General features: G+C 45.8%; 1 protein-coding gene across 1 annotated transcript in view; it reads right to left on the bottom strand.

Moving 5' to 3' along the window:
* LOC120982964 (integrin alpha-L-like) overlaps positions 1–25121 on the bottom strand; it is a 102862-nt gene that overhangs the window by 15791 nt on the left and 61950 nt on the right. Inside the window, exons 6-9 of the mRNA XM_040413063.1 lie at positions 16755–16885; positions 13581–13723; positions 13021–13165; positions 8386–8524 (exon numbers count right to left, since the gene is read on the bottom strand). Coding sequence (XP_040268997.1) covers positions 8386–8524; positions 13021–13165; positions 13581–13723; positions 16755–16885 — 558 coding nt within the window. The remainder of the gene's footprint in view (positions 1–8385; positions 8525–13020; positions 13166–13580; positions 13724–16754; positions 16886–25121) is intronic.

Below are 25121 nucleotides of genomic sequence, written 5' to 3' on the forward strand. Positions count from 1 at the left end.
AGCAGAATAGTGAGTGCAGCTCTGGAGTATAATACAGGATGTAACTCAGGATCAGTACAGGATAAGTAATGTATGTACACAGTGACACGACCAGCAAAATAGTGAGTGCAGCTCTGGAGTATAATACAGGATGTAACTCAGGATCAGTACAGGATAAGTAATGTATGTACACAGTGACTGCACCAGCAGAATAGTGAGTGCAGCTCTGGAGTATAACACAGGATGTAACTCAGGATCAGTACAGGATAAGTAATGTATGTACACAGTGACTGCACCAGCAGAATAGAGAGTACAGCTCTGGAGTATAATACAGGATGTAACTCAGGATCAGTACAGGATAAGTAATGTATGTACACAGTGACTGCACCAGCAGAATAGTGAGTGCAGCTCTGGAGTATAATACAGGATGTAACTGAGGATAAGTACAGGAGAAGTAATGTATGTACACTGTGACTCCACCAGCAGAATAGTGAGTGCAGCTCTGGAGTATAATACAGGATGTAACTGAGGATCAGCACAGGATAAGTAATGTATGTACACAGTGACTGCACCAGCAGAATAGTGAGTGCAGCTCTGGAGTATAATACAGGATGTAACTCAGGATCAGTACAGGATAAATAATGTATGTACACAGTGACTGCACCAGCAGAATAGTGAGTGCAGCTCTGGAGTATAATACAGGATGTAACTCAGGATCAGTACAGGATAAGTAATGTATGTACACAGTGACTGCACCAGCAGAATAGTGAGTGCAGCTCTGGAGTATAATACAGGATGTAAGTCAGGATCAGTACAGGATAAGTAATGTATGTACACAGTGACTGCACCAGCAGAATAGTGAGTGCAGCTCTGGAGTATAATACAGGATGTAACTCAGGATCAGTACAGGATAAGTAATGTATGTACACAGTGACTGCACCAGCAGAATAGTGAGTGCAGCTCTGGGGTATCATACAGGATGTAACTCGGGATCAGTACAGGATAAGTAATGTATGTACACAGTGACTGCACCAGCAGAATAGTGAGGGCAGCTCTGGAGTATAATACAGGATGTAACTCAGAATCAGTACAGGATAAGTAATGTATGTACGCAGTGACTGCCCCAGCAGAATAGTGAGTGCAGCTCTGGAGTATAATACAGGATGTAACTCAGGGTCAGTACCGGATAAGTAATGTATGTACACAGTGACTGCACCAGCAGAATAGTGAGTGCAGCTCTGGAGTATAATACAGGGTGTAACTCAGGATCAGTACAGGATAAGTAATGTATGTACACAGTGACTGCACCAGCAGAATAGTGAGTGCAGCTCTGGAGTATAATACAGGATGTAACTCAGGATCAGTTCAGGATAAGTAATGTATGTACACAGTGACACGACCAGTAGAATAGTGAGTGCAGCTCTGGAGTATAATGCAGGATGTAACTCAGGATCAGTACAGGATAAGTAATGTATGTACACTGTGACTGCACCAGCAGAATAGTGAGTGCAGCTCTGGAGTATAATACAGGATGTAACTCAGGATCAGTACAGGATAAGTAATGTATGTACACAGTGACTGCACCAGCAGAATAGTGAGTACAGCTCTGGAGTATAATACAGGATGTAACTCAGGATCAGTACAGGATAAGTAATGTATGTACACAGTGACTGCACCAGCAGAATAGTGAGTGCAGCTCTGGAGTATAATACAGGATGTAACTGAGGATAAGTACAGGAGAAGTAATGTATGTACACTGTGACTCCACCAGCAGAATAGTGAGTGCAGCTCTGGAGTATAATACAGGATGTAACTGAGGATCAGCACAGGATAAGTAATGTATGTACACAGTGACTGCACCAGCAGAATAGTGAGTGCAGCTCTGGAGTATAATACAGGATGTAACTCAGGATCAGTACAGGATAAGTAATGTATGTACACAGTGACTTCACCAGCAGAATAGTGAGTGCAGCTCTGGAGTATAATACAGGATGTAACTCAGGATCAGTACAGGATAAGTAATGTATGTACACAGTGACTGCACCAGCAGAATAGTGAGTGCAGCTCTGGAGTATAATACAGGATGTAACTCAGGATCAGTACAGGATAAGTAATGTATGTACACAGTGACTGCACCAGCAGAATAGTGAGTGCAGCTCTGGAGTATAATACAGGATGTAACTCAGGATCAGTACAGGATAAGTAATGTATGTACACAGTGACTGCACCAGCAGAATAGTGAGTGCAGCTCTGGAGTATAATACAGGATGTAACTCAGGATCAGTACAGGATACGTAATGTATGTACACAGTGACTGCACCAGCAGAATAGTGAGTGCAGCTCTGGGGTATCATACAGGATGTAACTCAGGATCAGTACAGGATAAGTAATGTATGTACACAGTGACTGCACCAGCAGAATAGTGAGTGCAGCTCTGGAGTATAATACAGGATGTAACTCAGGATCAGTACAGGATAAGTAATGTATGTACGCAGTGACTGCCCCAGCAGAATAGTGAGTGCAGCTCTGGAGTATAATACAGGATGTAACTCAGGGTCAGTACCGGATAAGTAATGTATGTACACAGTGACTGCACCAGCAGAATAGTGAGTGCAGCTCTGGAGTATAATACAGGATGTAACTCAGGATCAGTACAGGATAAGTAATGTATGTACACAGTGACTGCACCAGCAGAATAGTGAGTGCAGCTCTGGAGTATAATGCAGGATGTAACTCAGGATCAGTACAGGATAAGTAATGTATGTACACAGTGACTCCACCAGCAGAATAGTGAGTGCAGCTCTGGAGTATAATGCAGGATGTAACTCAGGATCAGTACAGGATAAGTAATGTATGTACACTGTGACTCCACCAGCAGAATAGTGAGTGCAGCTCTGGAGTATAATACAGGATGTAACTCAGGATCAGTACAGGATAAGTAATGTATGTACACAGTGACTGCACCAGCAGAATAGTGAGTGCAGCTCTGGAGTATAATACAGGATTTAACTCAGGATCAGTACAGGATAAGTAATGTATGTACACAGTGACTGCACCAGCAGAATAGTGAGTGCAGCTCTGGAGTATAATACAGGATATAACTCAGGATCAGTACAGGATATGTAATGTATGTACACAGTGACTGCACCAGCAGAATAGTGAGTGCAGCTCTGGAGTATAATGCAGGATGTAACTCAGGATCAGTACAGGATATGTAATGTATGTACACAGTGACTGCACCAGCAGAATAGTGAGTGCAGCTCTGGAGTGTAATACAGGATGTAACTCAGGATCAGTACAGGATAAGTAATGTATGTACACAGTGACTGCACCAGCAGAATAGTGAGTGCAGCTCTGGAGTATAATACAGGATGTAACTCAGGATCAGTACAGGATAAGTAATGTATGTACACAGTGACTGCTCCAGCAGAATAGTGAGTGCAGCTCTGGAGTATAATACAGGATGTAACTCAGGATCAGTACAGGATAAGTAATGTATGTACACAGTGACTGCACCAGCAGAATAGTGAGTGCAGCTCTGGAGTATAATACAGGATGTAACTCAGGATCAGTACAGGATAAGTAATGTATGTACACAGTGACTGCACCAGCAGAATAGTAAGTTCAGCTCTGGAGTATAATACAGGATGTAACTCAGGATCAGTACAGGATAAGTAATGTATGTACACAGTGACTGCACCAGCAGAATAGAGAGTACAGCTCTGGAGTATAATACAGGATGTAACTCAGGATCAGTACAGGATAAGTAATGTATGTACACAGTGACTGCACCAGCAGAATAGTGAGTGCAGCTCTGGAGTATAATACAGGATATAACTCGGGATCAGTACAGGATAAGTAATGTATGTACACAGTGACTGCACCAGCAGAATAGTGAGTGCAGCTCTGGAGTATAATACAGGATGTAACTCAGGATCAGTACAGGATAAGTAATGTATGTACACAGTGACTGCACCAGCAGAATAGTGAGTACAGCTCTGGAGTATAATACAGGATGTAACTCAGGATCAGTACAGGATAAGTAATGTATGTACACAGTGACTGCACCAGCAGAATAGTGAGTGCAGCTCTGGAGTGTAATACAGGATGTAACTCAGGATCAGTACAGGATAAGTAATGTATGTACACAGTGACTGCACCAGCAGAATAGTGAGTGCAGCTCTGGAGTATAATACAGGATGTTACTCAGGATCAGTACAGGATAAGTAATGTATGTACACAGTGACTGCACCAGGAGAATAGTGAGTGCAGCTCTGGAGTATAATACAGGATGTAACTCAGGATCAGTACAGGATAAGTAATGTATGTACACAGTGACTGCACCAGCAGAATAGTGAGTGCAGCTCTGGAGTATAATACAGGATGTAACTCAGGATCAGTACAGGATAAGTAATGTATGTACACAGTGACTGCACCAGCAGAATAGTGAGTGCAGCTCTGAAGTATAATACAGGATGTAACTCAGACTCAGTACAGGATAAGTAATGTATGTACACAGTGACTGCACCAGCAGAATAGTGAGTGCAGCTCTGAAGTATAATACAGGATGTAACTCAGACTCAGTACAGGATAAGTAATGTATGTACACAGTGACTGCACCAGCAGAATAGTGAGTGCAGCTCTGGAGTATAATACAGGATGTAACTCAGAATCAGTGCAGGATAAGTAATGTATGTACACAGTGACTGCACCAGCAGAATAGTGAGTGCAGCTCTGGAGTATAATACAGGATGTATCTCAGAATCAGTACAGGATAAGTAATGTATGTACACAGTGACTGCACCAGCAGAATAGTGAGTGCAGCTCTGGAGTATAATACAGGATAAGTAATGTATGTACACAGTGACTGCACCAGCAGAATAGTGAGTGCAGCTCTGGAGTGTAATACAGGATGTAACTCAGGATCAGTACAGGATAAGTAATGTATGTACACAGTGACTGCACCAGCAGAATAGTGAGTGCAGCTCTGGAGTATAATACAGGATGTAACTCAGGATCAGTACAGGATAAGTAATGTATGTACACAGTGACTGCACCAGCAGAATAGAGAGTACAGCTCTGGAGTATAATCCAGGATGTAACTCAGGATCAGTACAGGATAAGTAATGTATGTACATAGTGACTGCACCAGCAGAATAGTGAGTGCAGCTCTGGAGCATAATACAGGATGTAACTCAGGATCAGTACAGGATAAGTAATGTATGTACACAGTGACTGCACCAGCAGAATAGTGAGTGCAGCTCTGGAGTATAATACAGGATAAGTAATGTATGTACACAGTGACTGCACCTGCAGAATAGTGAGTGCAGCTCTGGAGTATAATACAGGATGTAACTCAGGATCGGTACAGGATAAGAAATGTATGTACACAGTGACTGCACCAGCAGAATAGTGAGTGCAGCTCTGGAGTGTAATACAGGATGTAACTCAGGATCGGTACAGGATAAGTAATGTATGTACACAGTGACTGCACCAGCAGAATAGTGAGTGCAGCTCTGGAGTATAATACAGGATGTAACTCAGGATCAGTACAGGATAAGTAATGTATGTACACAGTGACACGACCAGCAGAATAGTGAGTGCAGCTCTGGAGTATAACACAGGATGTAACTCAGGATCAGTACAGGATAAGTAATGTATGTACACAGTGACTGCACCAGCAGAATAGAGAGTACAGCTCTGGAGTATAATACAGGATGTAACTCAGGATCAGTACAGGATAAGTAATGTATGTACACAGTGACTGCACCAGCAGAATAGTGAGTGCAGCTCTGGAGTATAATACAGGATAAGTAATGTATGTACACAGTGACTGCACCTGCAGAATAGTGAGTGCAGCTCTGGAGTATAATACAGGATGTAACTCAGGATCGGTACAGGATAAGAAATGTATGTACACAGTGACTGCACCAGCAGAATAGTGAGTGCAGCTCTGGAGTGTAATACAGGATGTAACTCAGGATCGGTACAGGATAAGTAATGTATGTACACAGTGACTGCCCCAGCAGAATAGTGAGTGCAGCTCTGGAGTATAATACAGGATGTAACTCAGGGTCAGTACCGGATAAGTAATGTATGTACACAGTGACTGCACCAGCAGAATAGTGAGTGCAGCTCTGGAGTATAATACAGGGTGTAACTCAGGATCAGTACAGGATAAGTAATGTATGTACACAGTGACTGCACCAGCAGAATAGTGAGTGCAGCTCTGGAGTATAATGCAGGATGTAACTCAGGATCAGTACAGGATAAGTAATGTATGTACACAGTGACTCCACCAGCAGAATAGTGAGTGCAGCTCTGGAGTATAATGCAGGATGTAACTCAGGATCAGTACAGGATAAGTAATGTATGTACACTGTGACTCCACCAGCAGAATAGTGAGTGCAGCTCTGGAGTATAATACAGGATGTAACTCAGGATCAGTACAGGATAAGTAATGTATGTACACAGTGACTGCACCAGCAGAATAGTGAGTGCAGCTCTGGAGTATAATACAGGATGTAACTCAGGATCAGTACAGGATAAGTAATGTATGTATACAGTGACTGCACCAGCAGAATAGTGAGTGCAGCTCTGGAGTATAATACAGGATATAACTCAGGATCAGTACAGGATATGTAATGTATGTACACAGTGACTGCACCAGCAGAATAGTGAGTGCAGCTCTGGAGTATAATGCAGGATGTAACTCAGGATCAGTACAGGATATGTAATGTATGTACACAGTGACTGCACCAGCAGAATAGTGAGTGCAGCTCTGGAGTGTAATACAGGATGTAACTCAGGATCAGTACAGGATAAGTAATGTATGTACACAGTGACTGCACCAGCAGAATAGTGAGTGCAGCTCTGGAGTATAATACAGGATGTAACTCAGGATCAGTACAGGATAAGTAATGTATGTACACAGTGACTGCTCCAGCAGAATAGTGAGTGCAGCTCTGGAGTATAATACAGGATGTAACTCAGGATCAGTACAGGATAAGTAATGTATGTACACAGTGACTGCACCAGCAGAATAGTGAGTGCAGCTCTGGAGTATAATACAGGATGTAACTCAGGATCAGTACAGGATAAGTAATGTATGTACACAGTGACTGCACCAGCAGAATAGTGAGTTCAGCTCTGGAGTATAATACAGGATGTAACTCAGGATCAGTACAGGATAAGTAATGTATGTACACAGTGACTGCACCAGCAGAATAGAGAGTACAGCTCTGGAGTATAATACAGGATGTAACTCAGGATCAGTACAGGATAAGTAATGTATGTACACAGTGACTGCACCAGCAGAATAGTGAGTGCAGCTCTGGAGTATAATACAGGATATAACTCGGGATCAGTACAGGATAAGTAATGTATGTACACAGTGACTGCACCAGCAGAATAGTGAGTGCAGCTCTGGAGTATAATACAGGATGTAACTCAGGATCAGTACAGGATAAGTAATGTATGTACACAGTGACTGCACCAGCAGAATAGTGAGTACAGCTCTGGAGTATAATACAGGATGTAACTCAGGATCAGTACAGGATAAGTAATGTATGTACACAGTGACTGCACCAGCAGAATAGTGAGTGCAGCTCTGGAGTGTAATACAGGATGTAACTCAGGATCAGTACAGGATAAGTAATGTATGTACACAGTGACTGCACCAGCAGAATAGTGAGTGCAGCTCTGGAGTATAATACAGGATGTTACTCAGGATCAGTACAGGATAAGTAATGTATGTACACAGTGACTGCACCTGCAGAATAGTGAGTGCAGCTCTGGAGTATAATACAGGATGTAACTCAGGATCGGTACAGGATAAGAAATGTATGTACACAGTGACTGCACCAGCAGAATAGTGAGTGCAGCTCTGGAGTGTAATACAGGATGTAACTCAGGATCGGTACAGGATAAGTAATGTATGTACACAGTGACTGCACCAGCAGAATAGTGAGTGCAGCTCTGGAGTATAATACAGGATGTAACTCAGGATCAGTACAGGATAAGTAATGTATGTACACAGTGACACGACCAGCAAAATAGTGAGTGCAGCTCTGGAGTATAATACAGGATGTAACTCAGGATCAGTACAGGATAAGTAATGTATGTACACAGTGACTGCACCAGCAGAATAGTGAGTGCAGCTCTGGAGTATAACACAGGATGTAACTCAGGATCAGTACAGGATAAGTAATGTATGTACACAGTGACTGCACCAGCAGAATAGAGAGTACAGCTCTGGAGTATAATACAGGATGTAACTCAGGATCAGTACAGGATAAGTAATGTATGTACACAGTGACTGCACCAGCAGAATAGAGAGTACAGCTCTGGAGTATAATACAGGATGTAACTCAGGATCAGTAATGTAATGTTAGTACAATGACTCACCCTCAATTGCCAGTATCTTGGTTTGCATCTCTTTAAAGATGGCCTCCAGCTGTGAGAAATCCCCTATCTCGTGTATGTGATGTTCCTTTGGATTAGAGGGCAGTTCAGTTATATCTCCAGCTTTAAAGTTGTTTCCGACCTGTGTGGAGTAAGTGAAAATTGTGAAGAATACATAGGCTGACATTTAAAGCGAAAGTTTAGAGTAGAGAATAGCCCTGTGGTGGTGTCATAGAGGATTCATGGAGGACAGAGAATAGCCCTGTGGTGGTGTCATAGAGGATTCATGGAGGACAGAGAATAGCCCTGTGGTGGTGTCATAGAGGATTCATGGAGGACAGAGAATAGCCCTGTGGTGGTCTCATTGGGTAATTCATAGAGGACAGAGAATAGCCCTGTGGTGGTGTCATAGAGGATTCATGGAGGACAGAGAATAGCCCTGTGGTGGTCTCATGGGTGATTTATGGAGGACAGAGCATAGCCCTGTGGTGGTGTCATTGGGTAATTCATAGAGGACAGAGGATAGCCCTGTGGTGGTGTCATAGACTCATGGAGGACAGAGCATAGGCCTATGGTGGTGTCATGGGTGATTCATGAGGACAGAGAATAGCCCTGTGGTGGTGTCATAGACTCATGGAGGACAGAGCATAGGCCTATGGTGGTGTCATGGGTGATTCACGGAGGACAGATGATAGCCCTGTGGTGGTGTCATAGATGATTCATGGTGGACAGAGCATAGTTCTGTGGTGGTGTCATGAGTGATTCATGGGGGATAGAGAATAGCCTTGTGATGGTGTCATGAGTGATTCATGGAGGATAGCCTTGTGATGGTGTCATGAGTGATTCATGGAGGATAGCCTTGTGATGGTGTCATGGGTGATTCATGGAGGATAGCCTTGTGATGGTGTCATGGGTGATTCATGGAGGATAGCCTTGTGATGGTGTCATGAGTGATTCATGGAGGATAGCCCTGTGATGGTGTCATGAATGATTTTTGGAGGATGGCCCTGTGGTGGTGTCATGGGTGATTCATGGAAAACAGAGAATAGCTCTGTGGTGGTGTCATAGATTATTCATGGTGGACAGAGCATAGCCCTGTGGTGGTGTCATGGGTGATTCATGGAAAACAGAGAATAGCTCTGTGGTGGTGTCATAGATTATTCATGGTGGACAGAGCATAGCCCTGTGGTGGTGTCATGGGTGATTCATGGAAAACAGAGAATAGCTCTGTGGTGGTGTCATAGATTATTCATGGTGGACAGAGCATAGCCCTGTGGTGGTGTCATGGTTGATTCATGGAGGATAGCCCTGTCACTGTGATGGTGTCATGAGTGATTCATGGAGGATAGCCCTGTGCAGTGGCGTACATAGAGAAGTAAGGGCCCCATAGCAAGGATCAAAGCAGGCCCCCCCACACAGGACAGAAGGGTTTCTGTCTAGACCCCTTTCAATGACCCTTGGGCCATTTTTCTATTGCTTCATTTGCTAAAAGTTATTCCTTTAGAGGGTAAAGTCCTGACCGGGTTTTCACCTCCAGTAGAAGAGGAGATGATCCCAACTAAGACTGGGCCCCCTTTTGCCCTGGGCCCCATAGCAATCGCATGGTCTGCCACTATGGTAGTTACGCCCCTGGGGCCCCTGTGATGGTGTCATGGGTCGCAGTGGCGTAGCTAGAAATGACTGGGCCCCACAGCTAATTTTTGAATGGGGCCCCCCTCCCCCAGTAATTTTTTAGCGACCCCTTCCTTTCATGCCGCCCCCATTCCTGTGGCTAGTTAAGATCGCTCTCTCAGACCAGGCCCGGCAGCTGTTCCATCCGTTTTCTACACTATCTATACTGTCACTGTATATAATTTCATTGTGCAATACTGTTGAGGTGTCCCTCACAAAATCTTGTAGTCCTCCTTCTCCTGGATGGGCCCCTTCTTGGTCAGGGCCCCAAAGCAGCCGCTTCCCCTACTTCCCCTATAGTTACGCCCCTGCATGGGTGATTTATGGAAGACAGAGAACAGCCCTGTGGTGGTGTCATGGGTGATTTGTGGAGGACAGAAAATAGCCCTGTGATGGGTGATTCATAGAGGACAGAGGATAGCCTTGTGATGGTGTCATGGGTGATTCATGGAGGATAGCCCTGTGATGGTGTCATGGGTGATTCATGGAGGATAGCCTTGTGATGGTGTCATGGGTGATTCATGGAGGATAGCCCTGTGATGGTGTCATGGGTGATTCATGGAGAATAGCCCTGTGATGGTGTCATGGGTGATTCATGGAGGATAGCCTTGTGATGGTGTCATGGGTGATTCATGGAGGATAGCCCTGTGATGGTGTCATGGGTGATTCATGGAGAATAGCCCTGTGATGGTGTCATGGGTGATTCATGGAGGATAGCCTTGTGATGGTGTCATGGGTGATTCATGGAGGATAGCCTTGTGATGGTGTCATGGGTGATTCATGGAGGATAGCCCTGTGATGGTGTCATGGGTGATTCATGGAGGATAGCCTTGTGATGGTGTCATGGGTGATTCATGGAGGATAGCCCTGTGATGGTGTCATGGGTGATTCATGGAGGATAGCCTTGTGATAGTGTCATGGGTGATTCGTGGAGGATAGCCCTGTGATGGTGTCATGGGTGATTCATGGAGAATAGCCTTGTGATAGTGTCATGGGTGATTCATGGAGGATAGCCCTGTGATGGTGGATAGCCCTGTGATGGTGCCATGAGTGATTCATGGAGGATAGCCCTGTGATGGTGGATAGCTCTGTGATGGTGCCATGGGTGATTCATGGAGGATAGCCCTGTGATGGTGTCATGGGTGATTCATGGAGGATAGCCTTGTGATGGTGTCATGGGTGATTTGTGGAGGATAGCCCTGTGATGGTGTCATGGGTGATTCATGGAGGATAGCCTTGTGATGGTGTCATGGGTGATTCATGGAGGATAGCCCTGTGATGGTGTCATGGGTGATTCATGGAGGATAGCCTTGTGATGGTGCCATGGGTGATTCATGGAGGATAGCCCTGTGATGGTGTCATGGGTGATTCATGGAGGATAGCCTTGTGATGGTGTCATGGGTGATTCATGGAGGATAGCCCTGTGATGGTGTCATGGGTGATTCATGGAGGATAGCCTTGTGATAGTGTCATGGGTGATTCATGGAGGATAGCCCTGTGATGGTGTCATGGGTGATTCATGGAGAATAGCCTTGTGATAGTGTCATGGGTGATTCATGGAGGATAGCCCTGTGATGGTGGATAGCCCTGTGATGGTGCCATGAGTGATTCATGGAGGATAGCCCTGTGATGGTGGATAGCTCTGTGATGGTGCCATGGGTGATTCATGGAGGATAGCCCTGTGATGGTGTCATGGGTGATTCATGGAGGATAGCCTTGTGATGGTGTCATGGGTGATTTGTGGAGGATAGCCCTGTGATGGTGTCATGGGTGATTCATGGAGGATAGCCTTGTGATGGTGTCATGGGTGATTCATGGAGGATAGCCCTGTGATGGTGTCATTGGTGATTCATGGAGGATAGCCTTGTGATAGTGTCATGGGTGATTCATGGAGGATAGCCCTGTGATGGTGTCATGGGTGATTCATGGAGGATAGCCCTGTGATGGTGTCATGGGTGATTCATGGAGGATAGCCCTGTGATGGTGTCATTGGTGATTCATGGAGGATAGCCTTGTGATAGTGTCATGGGTGATTCATGGAGGATAGCCCTGTGATGGTGGATAGCCCTGTGATGGTGCCATGAGTGATTCATGGAGGATAGCCCTGTGATGGTGGATAGCTCTGTGATGGTGCCATGAGTGATTCATGGAGGATAGCCCTGTGATGGTATCATGGGTGATTCATAGAGTGTAGCGGATTGTGTTTGGCTACTATCCACCGTCCTTAATTTTGGCTGTCCATAACGTTTATTGTTGCAATGTTATGTTTAATTCCCTATGGTTCGTTACTTGTAAGACAGTAATTCAGTAACCTGCTGAGCATTCGTCTGGTTGTGCGGTAGAAACACAATGGCAACAATGTATGTCTCAACTGGACTGTTGATTGGATTACTTCTCAGGCTGAGGGGAGGGGATGTGTGGGCTCCCTTGCATGGGACAGTGGCATAGAAGCAGGGTATGTGGCATTAAACAGTGTCCTGATACTGTGTGTCGTCCAGTGATGGGATATTCGTGGAGGGTTTTATTTGCTACTGATGATATTCTTCCTGTGCTAACTACTTGATACCAAAGTACAAGTAACCCTTGGAATATCGGTGGAGAAAGCTTATGTCGCACTAGCGCTTCGGAGAAGGATGGAGGATAGCCCTGTCGTCGTGTCATAGGTGATTCATGGAAGACAGAGAATAGCCCTGTGGTTGTGTAATGGGTGATTATTAGAGGATGGAGGATAGCCCTGTGGTGGTGTCATAGATCATTAATGGTGGACAGAGCATAGCCCTGTGGTGGTGTCATGGGTGATATAGCCTTGTGATGGTGTCATAGAGGATTCATGGTGGACAGAGCATAGCCCTGTGGTGGTGTCATGGGTGATTTATGGAGGATGGAGGATAGCCCTGTCATTGTGTCATGGGTGAGGAGTTGAGGACAGAGGATAGCTATAGTAATGTCAGACCATAAGCTGATTACCCCAATGACATAACGGGTGACTTTTAGTTTGTCTGCAGCTTCTGTTGTTCCGTTGTTATTATCATTGACGTCTCCATCTGTCAGCAGCAGAAGTACCTTCTTGGCGTGCTGCCGGGCTCCTGCTTCTGGGGTGAAGATCTCGTTTCTGCAGGAAAACATGGGAGGTTAAGGAGTATGCGTCAGCCTAATTCATTCTCATCACATAAAACAGGCTTATCCGGAATCTACACATAAACCTTCAGAAACGACAGGTGTCAAGGAGCTGCCATTGCTTCCTGAAATCCAATGTGTATGGGATGAGATACCGGTGTGTAGCATCTGTCAGTGTGAACATGTGCCATATATGAGTGCATTGTATGTAGTCACATAAGAGCTATGCTATGCCCGTCTCCCTGCACCCCAACACCAATGCTTTATATATTCTCAGGAAGAGTAATGGCAGAGCTGAGGTATAGAGACACTATATATAAGGCCCCATCCCTGACCAGCAGAGGACACACTGACTACTCCACTCATGGTATCATCTTCAGGAATGCTATAATGTCTTGCTGAGCACTTACAGTGTGAATTTGAGGGCTCTGTATAAATATCCAAAACCTCCTATATGCTTCATCTCCTTAATTTTTTCTTCGGCTTTTCCAAGTTGATAATCCGTAAAGTTCAAAACTGTCTTTGGGATTGTTGAAAACATAACAACAGAAAACTGTGAAGAGAAAAGTGATGGTTTATTGTAGAGAAGGAAACAAAGGCAAAAGAACAGACCCCAAAATAGAAGGAGGTGGAACAAAAGAGGCTGGAGAAAGTGGAGATCATGGAACATACTCAGGAAGGGGGGATGTAGGAGATCTGTGGAAAATGGTGGTTGGTTGGTAGGATGCTGAAAAATACACTGGTGTGTGATGGTGGAGGCTGCTGGAGAACGGAGATATTGGTGTGTGATGGTTGAGGCTGCTGGAGAACGGAGATATTGGTGTGTGATGGTGGAGGGTGCTGGAGAATGGAGATATTGGTGTGTGATGGTGGAGGGTTCTGGAGAATGGAGATATTGGTGTGTGATGGTGGAGGGTTCTGGAGAATGGAGATGTTGGTGTGTGATGGTGGAGGGTTCTGGAGAATGGAGATATTGGTGTGTGATGGTGGAGGGTGCTGGAGAGTGGAGATATTGGTGTGTGATGGTGGAGGGTGCTGGAGAATGGAGATATTGGTGTGTGATGGTGGAGGGTGCTGGAGAATGGAGATATTGGTGTGTGATGGTGGAGGGTGCTGGAGAGTGGAGATATTGGTGTGTGATGGTGGAGGGTGCTGGAGAATGGAGATATTGGTGTGTGATGGTGGAGGGTGCTGGAGAATGGAGATATTGGTGTGTGATGGTGGAGGGTGCTGGAGAATGAAGATGTTGGTGTGTGATGGTGGAGGGTTCTGGAGAATGGAGATGTTGGTGTGTGATGGTGGAGGGTGCTGGAGAATGGAGATATTGGTGTGTGATGGTGGAGGCTGCTGGAGAATGAAGATGTTGGTGTGTGATGGTGGAGGGTTCTGGAGAATGGAGATGTTGGTGTGTGATGGTGGAGGGTGCTGGAGAATGGAGATATTGGTGTGTGATGGTGGAGGGTTCTGGAGAATGGAGATATTGGTGTGTGATGGTGGAGGGTGCTGGAGAATGGAGATGTTGGTGTGTGATGGCGGAGGGTGCTGGAGAATGGAGATATTGGTGTGTGATGGCGGAGGGTGCTGGAGAATGGAGATGTTGGTGTGTGATGGTGGAGGCTGCTGGAGAATGAAGATGTTGGTGTGTGATGGTGGAGGGTTCTGGAGAATGGAGATGTTGGTGTGTGATGGTGGAGGGTGCTGGAGAATGGAGATATTGGTGTGTGATGGTGGAGGCTGCTGGAGAATGAAGATGTTGGTGTGTGATGGTGGAGGGTTCTGGAGAATGGAGATGTTGGTGTGTGATGGTGGAGGGTGCTGGAGAATGGAGATATTGGTGTGTGATGGTGGAGGGTTCTGGAGAATGGAGATATTGGTGTGTGATGGTGGAGGGTGCTGGAGAATGGAGATATTGGTGTGTGATGGTGGAGGGTGCTGGAGTATGGAGATATTGGATTGTGATGGTGGAGGGTGCTGGAGAATGGAGATATTGGTGTGTGATGGTGGAGGGTGCTGGAGAATGGAGATATTGGTGTGTGATGGTGGAGGGTGCTGGAGAATGGAGATATTGGTGTGTGATGGTGGAGGGTGCTGGAGAATGGAGATATTGGTGTGTGATGGTGGAGGGTGCTGGAGAATGGAGATATTGGTGTGTGATGGTGGAGGGTGCTGGAGAATGGAGATATTGGATTGTGATGGTGGAGGGTGCTGGAGAATGGAGATATTGGTGTGTGATGGTGGAGGGTGCTGGAGAATGGAGATATTGGTGTGTGATGGTGGAGGGTGCTGGAGAATGGAGATATTGGTGTGTGATGGTGGAGGGTGCTGGAGAATGGAGATATTGGTGTGTGATGGTGGAGGGTGCTGGAGAATGGAGATATTGGTATGTGATGGTGGAGGGTGCTGGAGAATGGAGATATTGGATTGTGATGGTGGAGGGTGCTGGAGAATGGAGATATTGGTATGTGATGGTGGAGGGTGCTGGAGAATGGAGATATTGGTATGTGATGGTGGAGGGTTCTGGAGAATGGAGATATTGGTGTGTGATGGTGGAGGGTGCTGGAGAATGGAGATATTGGTATGTGATGGTGGAGGGTGCTGGAGAATGGAGATATTGGTATGTGATGGTGGAGGGTGCTGGAAAATGGAGATATTGGTATGTGATGGTGGAGGGTGCTGGAGAATGGAAATATTGGTATGTGATGGTGGAGGGTGCTGGAGAATGGAGATATTGGTATGTGATGGTGGAGGGTGCTGGAGAATGGAAATATTGGTATGTGATGGTTGAGGGTGCTGGAGAATGGAGATATTGGTATGTAATGGTAGAGGGTGCTGGAGAATGGAGATATTGGTATGTGATGGTGGAGGGTGCTGGAGAATGGAAATATTGGTATGTGATGGTTGAGGGTGCTGGAGAATGGAGATATTGGTATGTAATGGTAGAGGGTGCTGGAGAATGGAGATATTGGTATGTGATGGTGGAGGGTGCTGGAGAATGGAAATATTGGTATGTGATGGTGGAGGGTGCTGGAGAATGGAAATATTGGTATGTGATGGTTGAGGGTGCTGGAGAATGGAGATATTGGTATGTAATGGTAGAGGGTGCTGGAGAATGGAGATATTGGTATGTGATGGTGGAGGGTGCTGGAGAATGGAAATATTGGTATGTGATGGAGGAGGGTGCTGGAGAATGGAGATATTGGTATGTGATGGTGGAGGGTGCTGGAGAATGGAGATATTGGTGTGTGATGGTGGAGGGTGCTGGAGAATGGAGATATTGGTATGTGATGGTAGAGGGTGCTAGAGAATGGAGATATTGGTATGTGATGGTGGAGTGTACTGGAGAATGGGGATATGTGTGTGATGGTGGTGGGAACTAACAATACTGGTATGTGAGGGTTAGTGGATGATGATGAAAAAGAGCAGAGAATTTTGAAAACTTGAGAGATGTTGGAGGTAAATGGAAGAAAGGGTAGGGAACTGGTGTACAGTTTTTGCTGAAGAGTAGACATGATGGAATATGAAGACGTTCAGGGGCAGTGGAGATCCCGTTCTCATGTATCATGGTCATCAGCCACCTCTCTTACATGTACAGTGCTGCTCTTTAGGTTCTGGATTGTGTTCAGTAGGAACTTCTGAACTTCTCCAAACTCTAGTTCCCCCACACTGTGCGAGTCATCGATTAGGAAACACAGATCCACATCAACATTCTGGCATTCTAGAGAACATCAATGAGACAAGAATGAAGAGTACACAGAGAAAATGAGACACCTCTCCATATAACATTCACCAGAAAGATGGGCTGGAATACTACGGTACTTCATAGGCAGGATGTGGGAAAGGGTGGGTGAGAAGGAGACAGGCAATAGGTAGGGATGGAGGAAGGAGTGGATGAGGAGAAGAAGACAGGCAATAGGTAGGGATGGAGGAAGGAGTGGATGAGGAGAAGAAGACAGGCAGAAGGTAGGGTTGGAGGAAGGAGTGGATGAGGAGAAGAAGACAGGCAGAAGGTAGGGATGGAGGAAGGAGTTGTGAGGAGGAGGAGAAAGTCAGTAGGCAGGGATGGAGGAAGAAGAGGGTGAGGAGGAGGAGACAGGTAGGTCGGTATGGAGGAAGAAGTGGGTGAGGAGGAGGAGCCAGGTAGTAGGTAGGGATGGAGGAAGGAGTGGGTGAGGAAGAGAGACAGGCAGTAGGTAGGGATGGAAGAAGAAGAGGGTGGGAATTGGGAAGGACAGGTGGTAGTTTGGGATTGAAGATGGTCGAGCAGGTAGGGATGAAGGAGGAAGTGAGGGATATAGAGTGGAACAGCCGGTAGGTCGGGATGGAGGACAAAAAAGGCCTGAAAAGCATAGTTGCCAAGAGCCTCAAATTTGCCAGGATTGTCCTAAATGTTGAGAAAATCCTGGCACAAAATGAGAAGGATTTATGCAAATTGTGGACTGGAAGTAGGCTTTTTTAGAAGAATTTGTGGTGTACCTGGGGTGGGACTTAAAGCAGCTCTGTCACCAGGATCACCCCTATTAAACCAGACACACTGGCTGCTAGGGATCATCACACAGATTAAAACTCTACCTTTCTTTTGTCTGTATGATAAACGGCTACAGAAATATCTATGTTTTATTCATATGCAAATTAGCAATTCAAGCACTCAGAGGCGGGGCCGAATAATCTAAGCCCCCCCCCCCTTCCATTGATTGACAGGGCTAGACAGCAGGCTGAGGGAAGAGCTGTGTCCTGGCTTATATATATCTACTGTATATACACTGCTCAAAAAAATAAAGGGAACACTTAAACAACACAATGTAACTCCAAGTCAATCGCACTTCTGTGACATCAAACTGTCCACTTAGGAAGCAACACTGAGTGACAATCAATTTCACATGCTGTTGTGCAAATGGGATAGACAACAGGTGGAAATTATAGGCAATTAGCAAGACCCCCCAATAAAGGAGTGGTTCTGCAGGTGGTGACCACAGAGCACTTCTCAGTTCCTATGCTTCCTGGCTGATGTTTTGGTCACTTTTGAATGCTGGCGGTGCTTTCACTCTAGTGGTAGCATGAGACGGAGTCTACAACCCACACAAGTGGCTCAGGTACTGCAGCTTATCCAGGATGGCACATCAATGCGAGCTGTGGCAAGAAGGTTTGCTGTGTCTGTCAGCGTAGTGTCCAGAGCATGGAGGCACTACCAGGAGACAGGCCAGTACATCAGGAGACGTGGAGGAGGCCGTAGGAGGGAAACAACCCAGCAACAGGACCGCTACCTCTGCCTTTGTGCAAGGAGGAACAGGTGGAGCACTGCCAGAGCCCTGCAAAATGACCTCCAGCAGGCCACAAATGTGCATGTGTCTGCTCAAACGGTCAGAAACAGACTCCATGAGGGTGATATGAGGGCCCGACGTCCACAGGTGGGGGTTGTGCTTACAGCCCAACACCATGCAGGACGTTTGGCATTTGCCAGAGAACACCAAGATTGGCAAATTCGCCACTGGCGCCCTGTGCTCTTCACAGATGAAAGCAGGTTCACACTGAGCACATGTGACAGACGTGACAGAGTCTGGAGACGCCGTGGAGAACGTTCTGCTGCCTGCAACATCCTCCAGCATGACCGGTTTGGCATTGGGTCAGTAATGGTGTGGGGTGGCATTTCTTTGGAGGGCCGCACAGCCCTCCATGTGCTCGCCAGAGGTAGCCTGACTGCCATTAGGTACCGAGATGAGATCCTCAGACCCCTTGTGAGACCATATGCTGGTGCGGTTGGCCCTGGGTTCCTCCTAATGCAAGACAATGCTAGACCTCATGTGGCTGGAGTGTGTCAGCAGTTCCTGCAAGACGAAGGCATTGATGCTATGGACTGGCCCGCCCGTTCCCCAGACCTGAATCCAATTGAGCACATCTGGGACATCATGTCTCGCTCTATCCACCAACGTTGCACCAAAGACCGTCCAGGAGTTGGCAGATGCTTTAGTCCAGGTCTGGGAGGAGATCCCTCAGGAGACCGTCCGCCACCTCATCAGGAGCATGCACAGGCGTTGTAGGGAGGTCATACAGGCACGTGGAGGCCACACACACTACTGAGCCTCATTTTGACTTGTTTTAAGGACATTACATCAAAGTTGGATCAGCCTGTAGTGGGTTTTTCCACTTTAATTTTGAGTGTGACTCCAAATCCAGACCTCCATGGGTTGAAAAATTAGATTTCCATTTTTTTTTTTGTGTGATTTTGTTGTCAGCACATTCAACTATGTAAAGAACAAAGTATTTCAGAAGAATATTTAATTAATTCAGATCTAGGATGTGTTATTTTTGTGTTCCCTTTATTTTTTTGAGCAGTGTATATGCATTATACACACTCTGTACTATAGCTTCACCACACTGAGATCTGCTCAGAAAGCTCATCTACATATCACTGCTTTATTCACAGACACAATATATGATCATACAGACACCTGTAATATGTGATATCTTATAAGTATAGGAAAGACATGCTGAGGGCAGAGCGGTGTCCTAGCATCTCCATATCATATACACTATGTACTATAGCTTCACCACACTGAGATCTGCTCAGAAAGCTCATCTACATATCACTGCTTTATTCACAGACACAATATATGATCATACAGACACCTGTAATATGTGATATCTTATAAGTATAGGAAAGACATGCTGAGGGCAGAGCGGTGTCCTAGCATCTCCATATCATATACACTATGTACTATAGCTTCACCACACTGAGATCTGCTCAGAAAGCTCATCTACATATCACTGCTTTATTCACAGACACAATATATGATCATACAGACACCTGTAATATGCGTTAGCTTATAAGTATAGAAAAACCAAGCATTCTTATGTGGTATAGCTTAGGCTACTTTCACGGATCCGGCACTAATACATTCCTATGGGGAAAAATGCCAGATCCGGCATTCAGGCAAGTCTTCAGTTTTTTTCGCTGGAGATAAAACCGTAGCACGCTATGGTTTTCTCTTTTGCCTGATAAGTCAAAATGACTGAACTGAAGACTTCCTGATGCATCCTGAACGGTTTACTCTCCAATCAGAATGCATGGGGATATGCCTGATCAGTTCTTTTCCGGTATAGACCCCCTGTGACGGAACTCTATGCCGGAAATGAAAAACGCTAGTGTGAAAGTACCCTTAGAGGTTAAAGGGGTTTTCCGGATATCATAAATATAACTTATGTTTTAGACCAATACATCACCAATAATTACCTAATATAATGTAAATGTCACATATTTACCGTTCAGTAGTTATAAAAGTAGTTTTCTTCCTCCGCTACCCACTGTGTTTCCTCATGAATTACCATGGCTTTGACCTGTAGTTCTGAGCCTTTGTGAGGTCGAGCATGCTCAGTGTGTTGCTATCAATTTCTCTAGCAAAATGTCTTGTGAACTAAAGGATGTGTCAGTGTGCCGGGCGAGGGGGCGTGGCCAGACTGTATATCAGGCAGCCAATAAATAAACAGCAACACTCATAGCAGGAAAGCTAGGGATTGTGGGGATTGTAGTTTTGTGAGGGAAGATCAGGCGCCATGATACTCACTCACACAGGAGCTAGACAAATGGATTGCAAGGTTAATTGAAGCTCTGGTTATATGTGTGGGTCTGGGTTCTGGTTGGGTCACAGCTTGCAGCCTTAATGCAGTTTTTCAAAAATTAAGTTACTTTACCGGAATACCCCTTTAAGCTATTGGTTTTGTATGTAGAGTTCCCAGGTTTGAATCTTAGGAGAACTTTATATATATATATATTTTTTCCCTCCCCACGACAGCACCTTAGAGAGATGGCTCCGCCTCCCAGGACAGGAAACCTGCAGCATAAAAAAGGTGGAGCCACTCTCCCACCTCAGTGAGGTTTCCTGTCCTGGAATGGGAGGCCTGCAGTTTGTTTTCCAGGTGCCCATGACTAGGAAGCCCTGGTAGCTACCCGAGGGTCATGGGCAGGATAGAATTATCTGCCGATGGTCCGTTGCCCATAGGCTTGGGCTGGAAGGGCCAGGAGATCGGCGGTAGTCCAGGAGGCCGTTGGTTTCTCCAATGGGGCAGGCGGTTGTGGATCCCTCAGGCGAGTGTGGCCCCACCGGGGAGCAAGCGTGGCCAGCAGGTCTACCATATCGCAGATGCACCAGGACGCCAGCAGGCCGAGTCGCAGAGTGATGACGTCAACAGGATGTCCTTGCGTTCCACTGCCGAGCGCTTCCGGTCAGGTGACCGGAAGTTCATTATTCAGCGCTACTTTTGAATTCCGGTGTTGTTCGGCATCCAGACGTATCTCAGGTACAGAGGTTCTGGGGATTTGGCTGGCGTATCTGTTTGTTCCAGTGGCATCAGGTGCATGGTCGGTCTGCAAAGATGGAGGCAAGCTCTCAGGTGAGAGATATGCTATGGTGGCAAATGATAATTGGTGTTATTTTGAATTGTATGCAGGTGTAACTGCAGCTATGGAGGAAGAAAAGAGGTCTGACAATACGGATATTGAAATTCAGCCATCGGTATTGTGAGATCTAATGGATTGTTCCTTAAAGGGTTAAGGTTGTTTCCTTAGATATGGATATATTTTTTCTCTATAGATGGCGCCTAAGAAAGTGGTGGCCAAGAGGAAAAATCAAGAGTGCGCTATATGTAAATGTCCACTGTCATCTTCATATTCAAAGAGGCTTTGTCAACAATGTATGGAGAAGACGGTGGCAGATGAGACACCAAGTTTCTTGAAAGACTTGAAGTCTCTTATCAGATCAGAAGTAAAAGTCTCCTTAAAAGCCTGTAAGAAACGTAAGAAATCGACAGAGCAGATGGAGTCAAAGATTGACTCATCAGAAGACAGCGAGACTCCTTTTGGAGACGAGGATTCAGATGATTCCTCCTCCTCAGGGGAAGAAAGAGGAGAACATTTTTTGTTCCCGGCGGAGGATACGGAAGATAAGTCGTGGTAGACTCGGTTTTTGGAAGTCTTAGGGAGAAAAAACAAAGAGGTTTCCTATTGCATAAAAGTATTATGGCGGCAATTGAAAAAAGAGTGGAAGAAACCCGATAAGAAGCTGTAACGGATCTCCTGGCACCCTGATTGGGTACCTCCGTCGATGGATGCTCCTAGTGCTTCCCGAGGACTCCAAGCACTCCACTTGACACCGTAAGCACTGCAGACCCCACGAACCGCCGAAGCTTGGTTGAGGTCTCGCCGTCTCCTACCCACCCTGGACCTACGACAAGGCTCCAGGCTCCAGTGGGTGAACCTCTCCTAAATCCAGAGAGCAGGAACAGCTCTTACAAGAGCTAGTAGTTATAGCCAGGGGAGTATAGCAAATCTTCAGCGTATAGCAATCCCCAGTGTCGATCAGTTACCCAAACACCAGCCTCAACATGATGAAGGGTAAAACAGGAACTCTTTATTGAACACACAGCATTGACTTATATACACATGACATACTGAGGACATGACATAGCAGCCAATCCTGTATAGTTTAAACACAAAAACTAACCCTATTCAACAAACACACTGGCATTGTCTGTGACGCAATCAACAATGAACATGCAAACATCTTCACCCCCTCCATAATGAATGAATGGGAAGAGGAGACACATGTGATGGGATTATCTCCTGAGTGTATCATAGGAGTCGGCTGCTATTATAATCAACTATCTTAATCCCATCACTAACACAATCAGTGGGAGTCTCAGTGCAGAGTTAACCCTTTTTGTGTTGCTGAATCCACACCATGCCTTTTTAATGGGCAATAGGAAATATGTGGCATATAAATTACACACATAAATCAGGATTCATAGTTCCTTGTAACCCCAAAAGGTCTGAGGGGGGTCTCCATAGTTCTCGGTCCATAGTCTGTAGGAAGGAGGCTGGCCCTCAGGCTTCTCCAGCAGTCCCAGTGACGATTCAGTCCGTCACAGAAGCCCTTTATATCTAAGACCTTTGAAAGAAAGTATCCATTTGAGGAAGAAATGTCAACCTCTTGGGATAAAGCCCCAAAACTTGATGTCGCGATTTCTAAAATCTCCAAAAAGTCATCATTGCCCTTTGAGGATATGGGGTTCCTAAAAGATCCTTTGGACAAGAGGATTGACTCGTCCCTCAAAAGTACATGGGGTGTTTTCGGCTGCTTCTTTCAGACCTAGCATAGCCGCCACTATAACGGCTAGATCTATGTCAGTCTGGTTGAATAGGATAGAAAGTCAGATTAGGAATAAATGTCCAAGGGAGCAATTGTTGGCCTCTATTCCTACCTTTCAAAAGGCGGTAGATTTAATTTCGGATGCTTCTATGGACGCTGAGCGGCCTCCCTCTCTAATTCTGCATGCCGTGCGCTATGGCTGAAGAATTGGAGGGGTGGAGATATGTCCTCCAAATTGAGATTATGTGGTATTCCCTGTGAAGGTCAGTTTTTGTTTGGGCCAGAATTGGACGCTCTGCTTGAGAAAGCGGCGGATAGGAAAAAAAAGTTCCCACAGAAGTCCTTTGCTCAATTTAAGAGCTATAAGCGGCCCTTTCGGACATCGTCCAGATTTCAGGGGAAAAGACAGGCTAGAGAAAGAACAGGGAACGAGAACCAGGCCTTCCGGGAATAAAGGCTTCTTGTTCGGATCAGCCTCCGCTCGTTCGGATAAGCAATCCAAACAATGACGCCATGTTCCCAGTAAGGGGAAGGTTGAAATTCTTCATACCTGCTTGGGAAAAGATTGCAGGAACATGGCTGGTAGATCTCTTACGAGACGGATTAAGGCTAGAATTCAAAAGCAATTCGCCAGAAAGTTTTATAATTGCAAAATCCTCACAGGCATTGATGGGAGAAATAAACAAGTTGATAAGCAAAAGCGTGCTGGTTCCAGTTCCGGTGCTAGAAAGGTCAAGGGGTTTCTATTCAACACTGTTCCTGGTAAAGAAACCAGATGGTTCATTTCGGGCAATCATAAATTTAAAACATCTGAACAAATTTTTGAAGGTCAGGAAATTCAAAATGGAGACAATCAGATCGGCGATTCATCTTTTGTTTCCGGGCTGTCATATGGCGGTTCTGGATTTGAAGGATGCTTATCACCATATTCCCATCAATCCAGACCATCAAAAATTTCTCAGGATAGCGATAAGGACAGAGCTCCAGATCCTTCACTTTCAGTTTCAAGCATTACCGTTCTGCCTCTCTATGGCACCCTGAATATTTACCAAGGTGGTGGCGGAGATGGCCTCTTTCATTCGAAGGGAGAACATCACGTTCCTACCTTACTTGGACGATTTCCTGGTGATAGCTCAATCACAAGAAGCGTGCATAAGAGGGGTAGCGCAGGTGGTGAGGATTCTGAAAAATCTAGGGTGGATGTTGAACATGCAGAAATCCAGAATGCAGCCGTCTACAAATCAGGTGTTCTTAGGCCTACTTTTGGACTCCGTACGAGAAAGGACCTTTCTCACGGAGGAGAAGATAGTCCATGTTCAGCAGGGGGTGCAGAGAGTCCAAACAGGAGAACCCTTAACCATAAGAAAAGCCATGTCACTACTAGGAGTCCTAACGTCTTGCATTCCGGCAGTACAGTGGGCCCAGTGGCATTCTCGCCAGCTACAAAGAGATATTTTGACCGCAATGAGGCAGAGAGGAACATCCTTGGAGCCAATCTTAACTGTGTCAAGCCAAACCTTGATATCCCTAGATTGGTGGATAGATTTGAGGAATCTAATCCAGGGGGAGCCTTGGTCCTACCCGGACCCAGTTGTAGTGACAACGGATGCCAGTCCCTGGGGTTGGGGGGCTCACGTCAAGGACCAGTTGTTTCAGAGAGAGTGGTCCCAGGGTCAGAGGTTTTTCTCTTCCAACCGAAAAGAGTTACAAACTGTTCTTCTGGCACTAAGGGCGGTTTTGCCGGAAATCCAGAACGAGCATGTTAGGATAATGTCCGACAATCAGACAGTGGTTTCGTACCTGAATCGCCAA

Source organism: Bufo bufo (genome assembly GCF_905171765.1).
Source record: "Bufo bufo chromosome 7 unlocalized genomic scaffold, aBufBuf1.1 SUPER_7_unloc_1, whole genome shotgun sequence".
Classification (NCBI taxonomy): domain Eukaryota; kingdom Metazoa; phylum Chordata; class Amphibia; order Anura; family Bufonidae; genus Bufo; species Bufo bufo.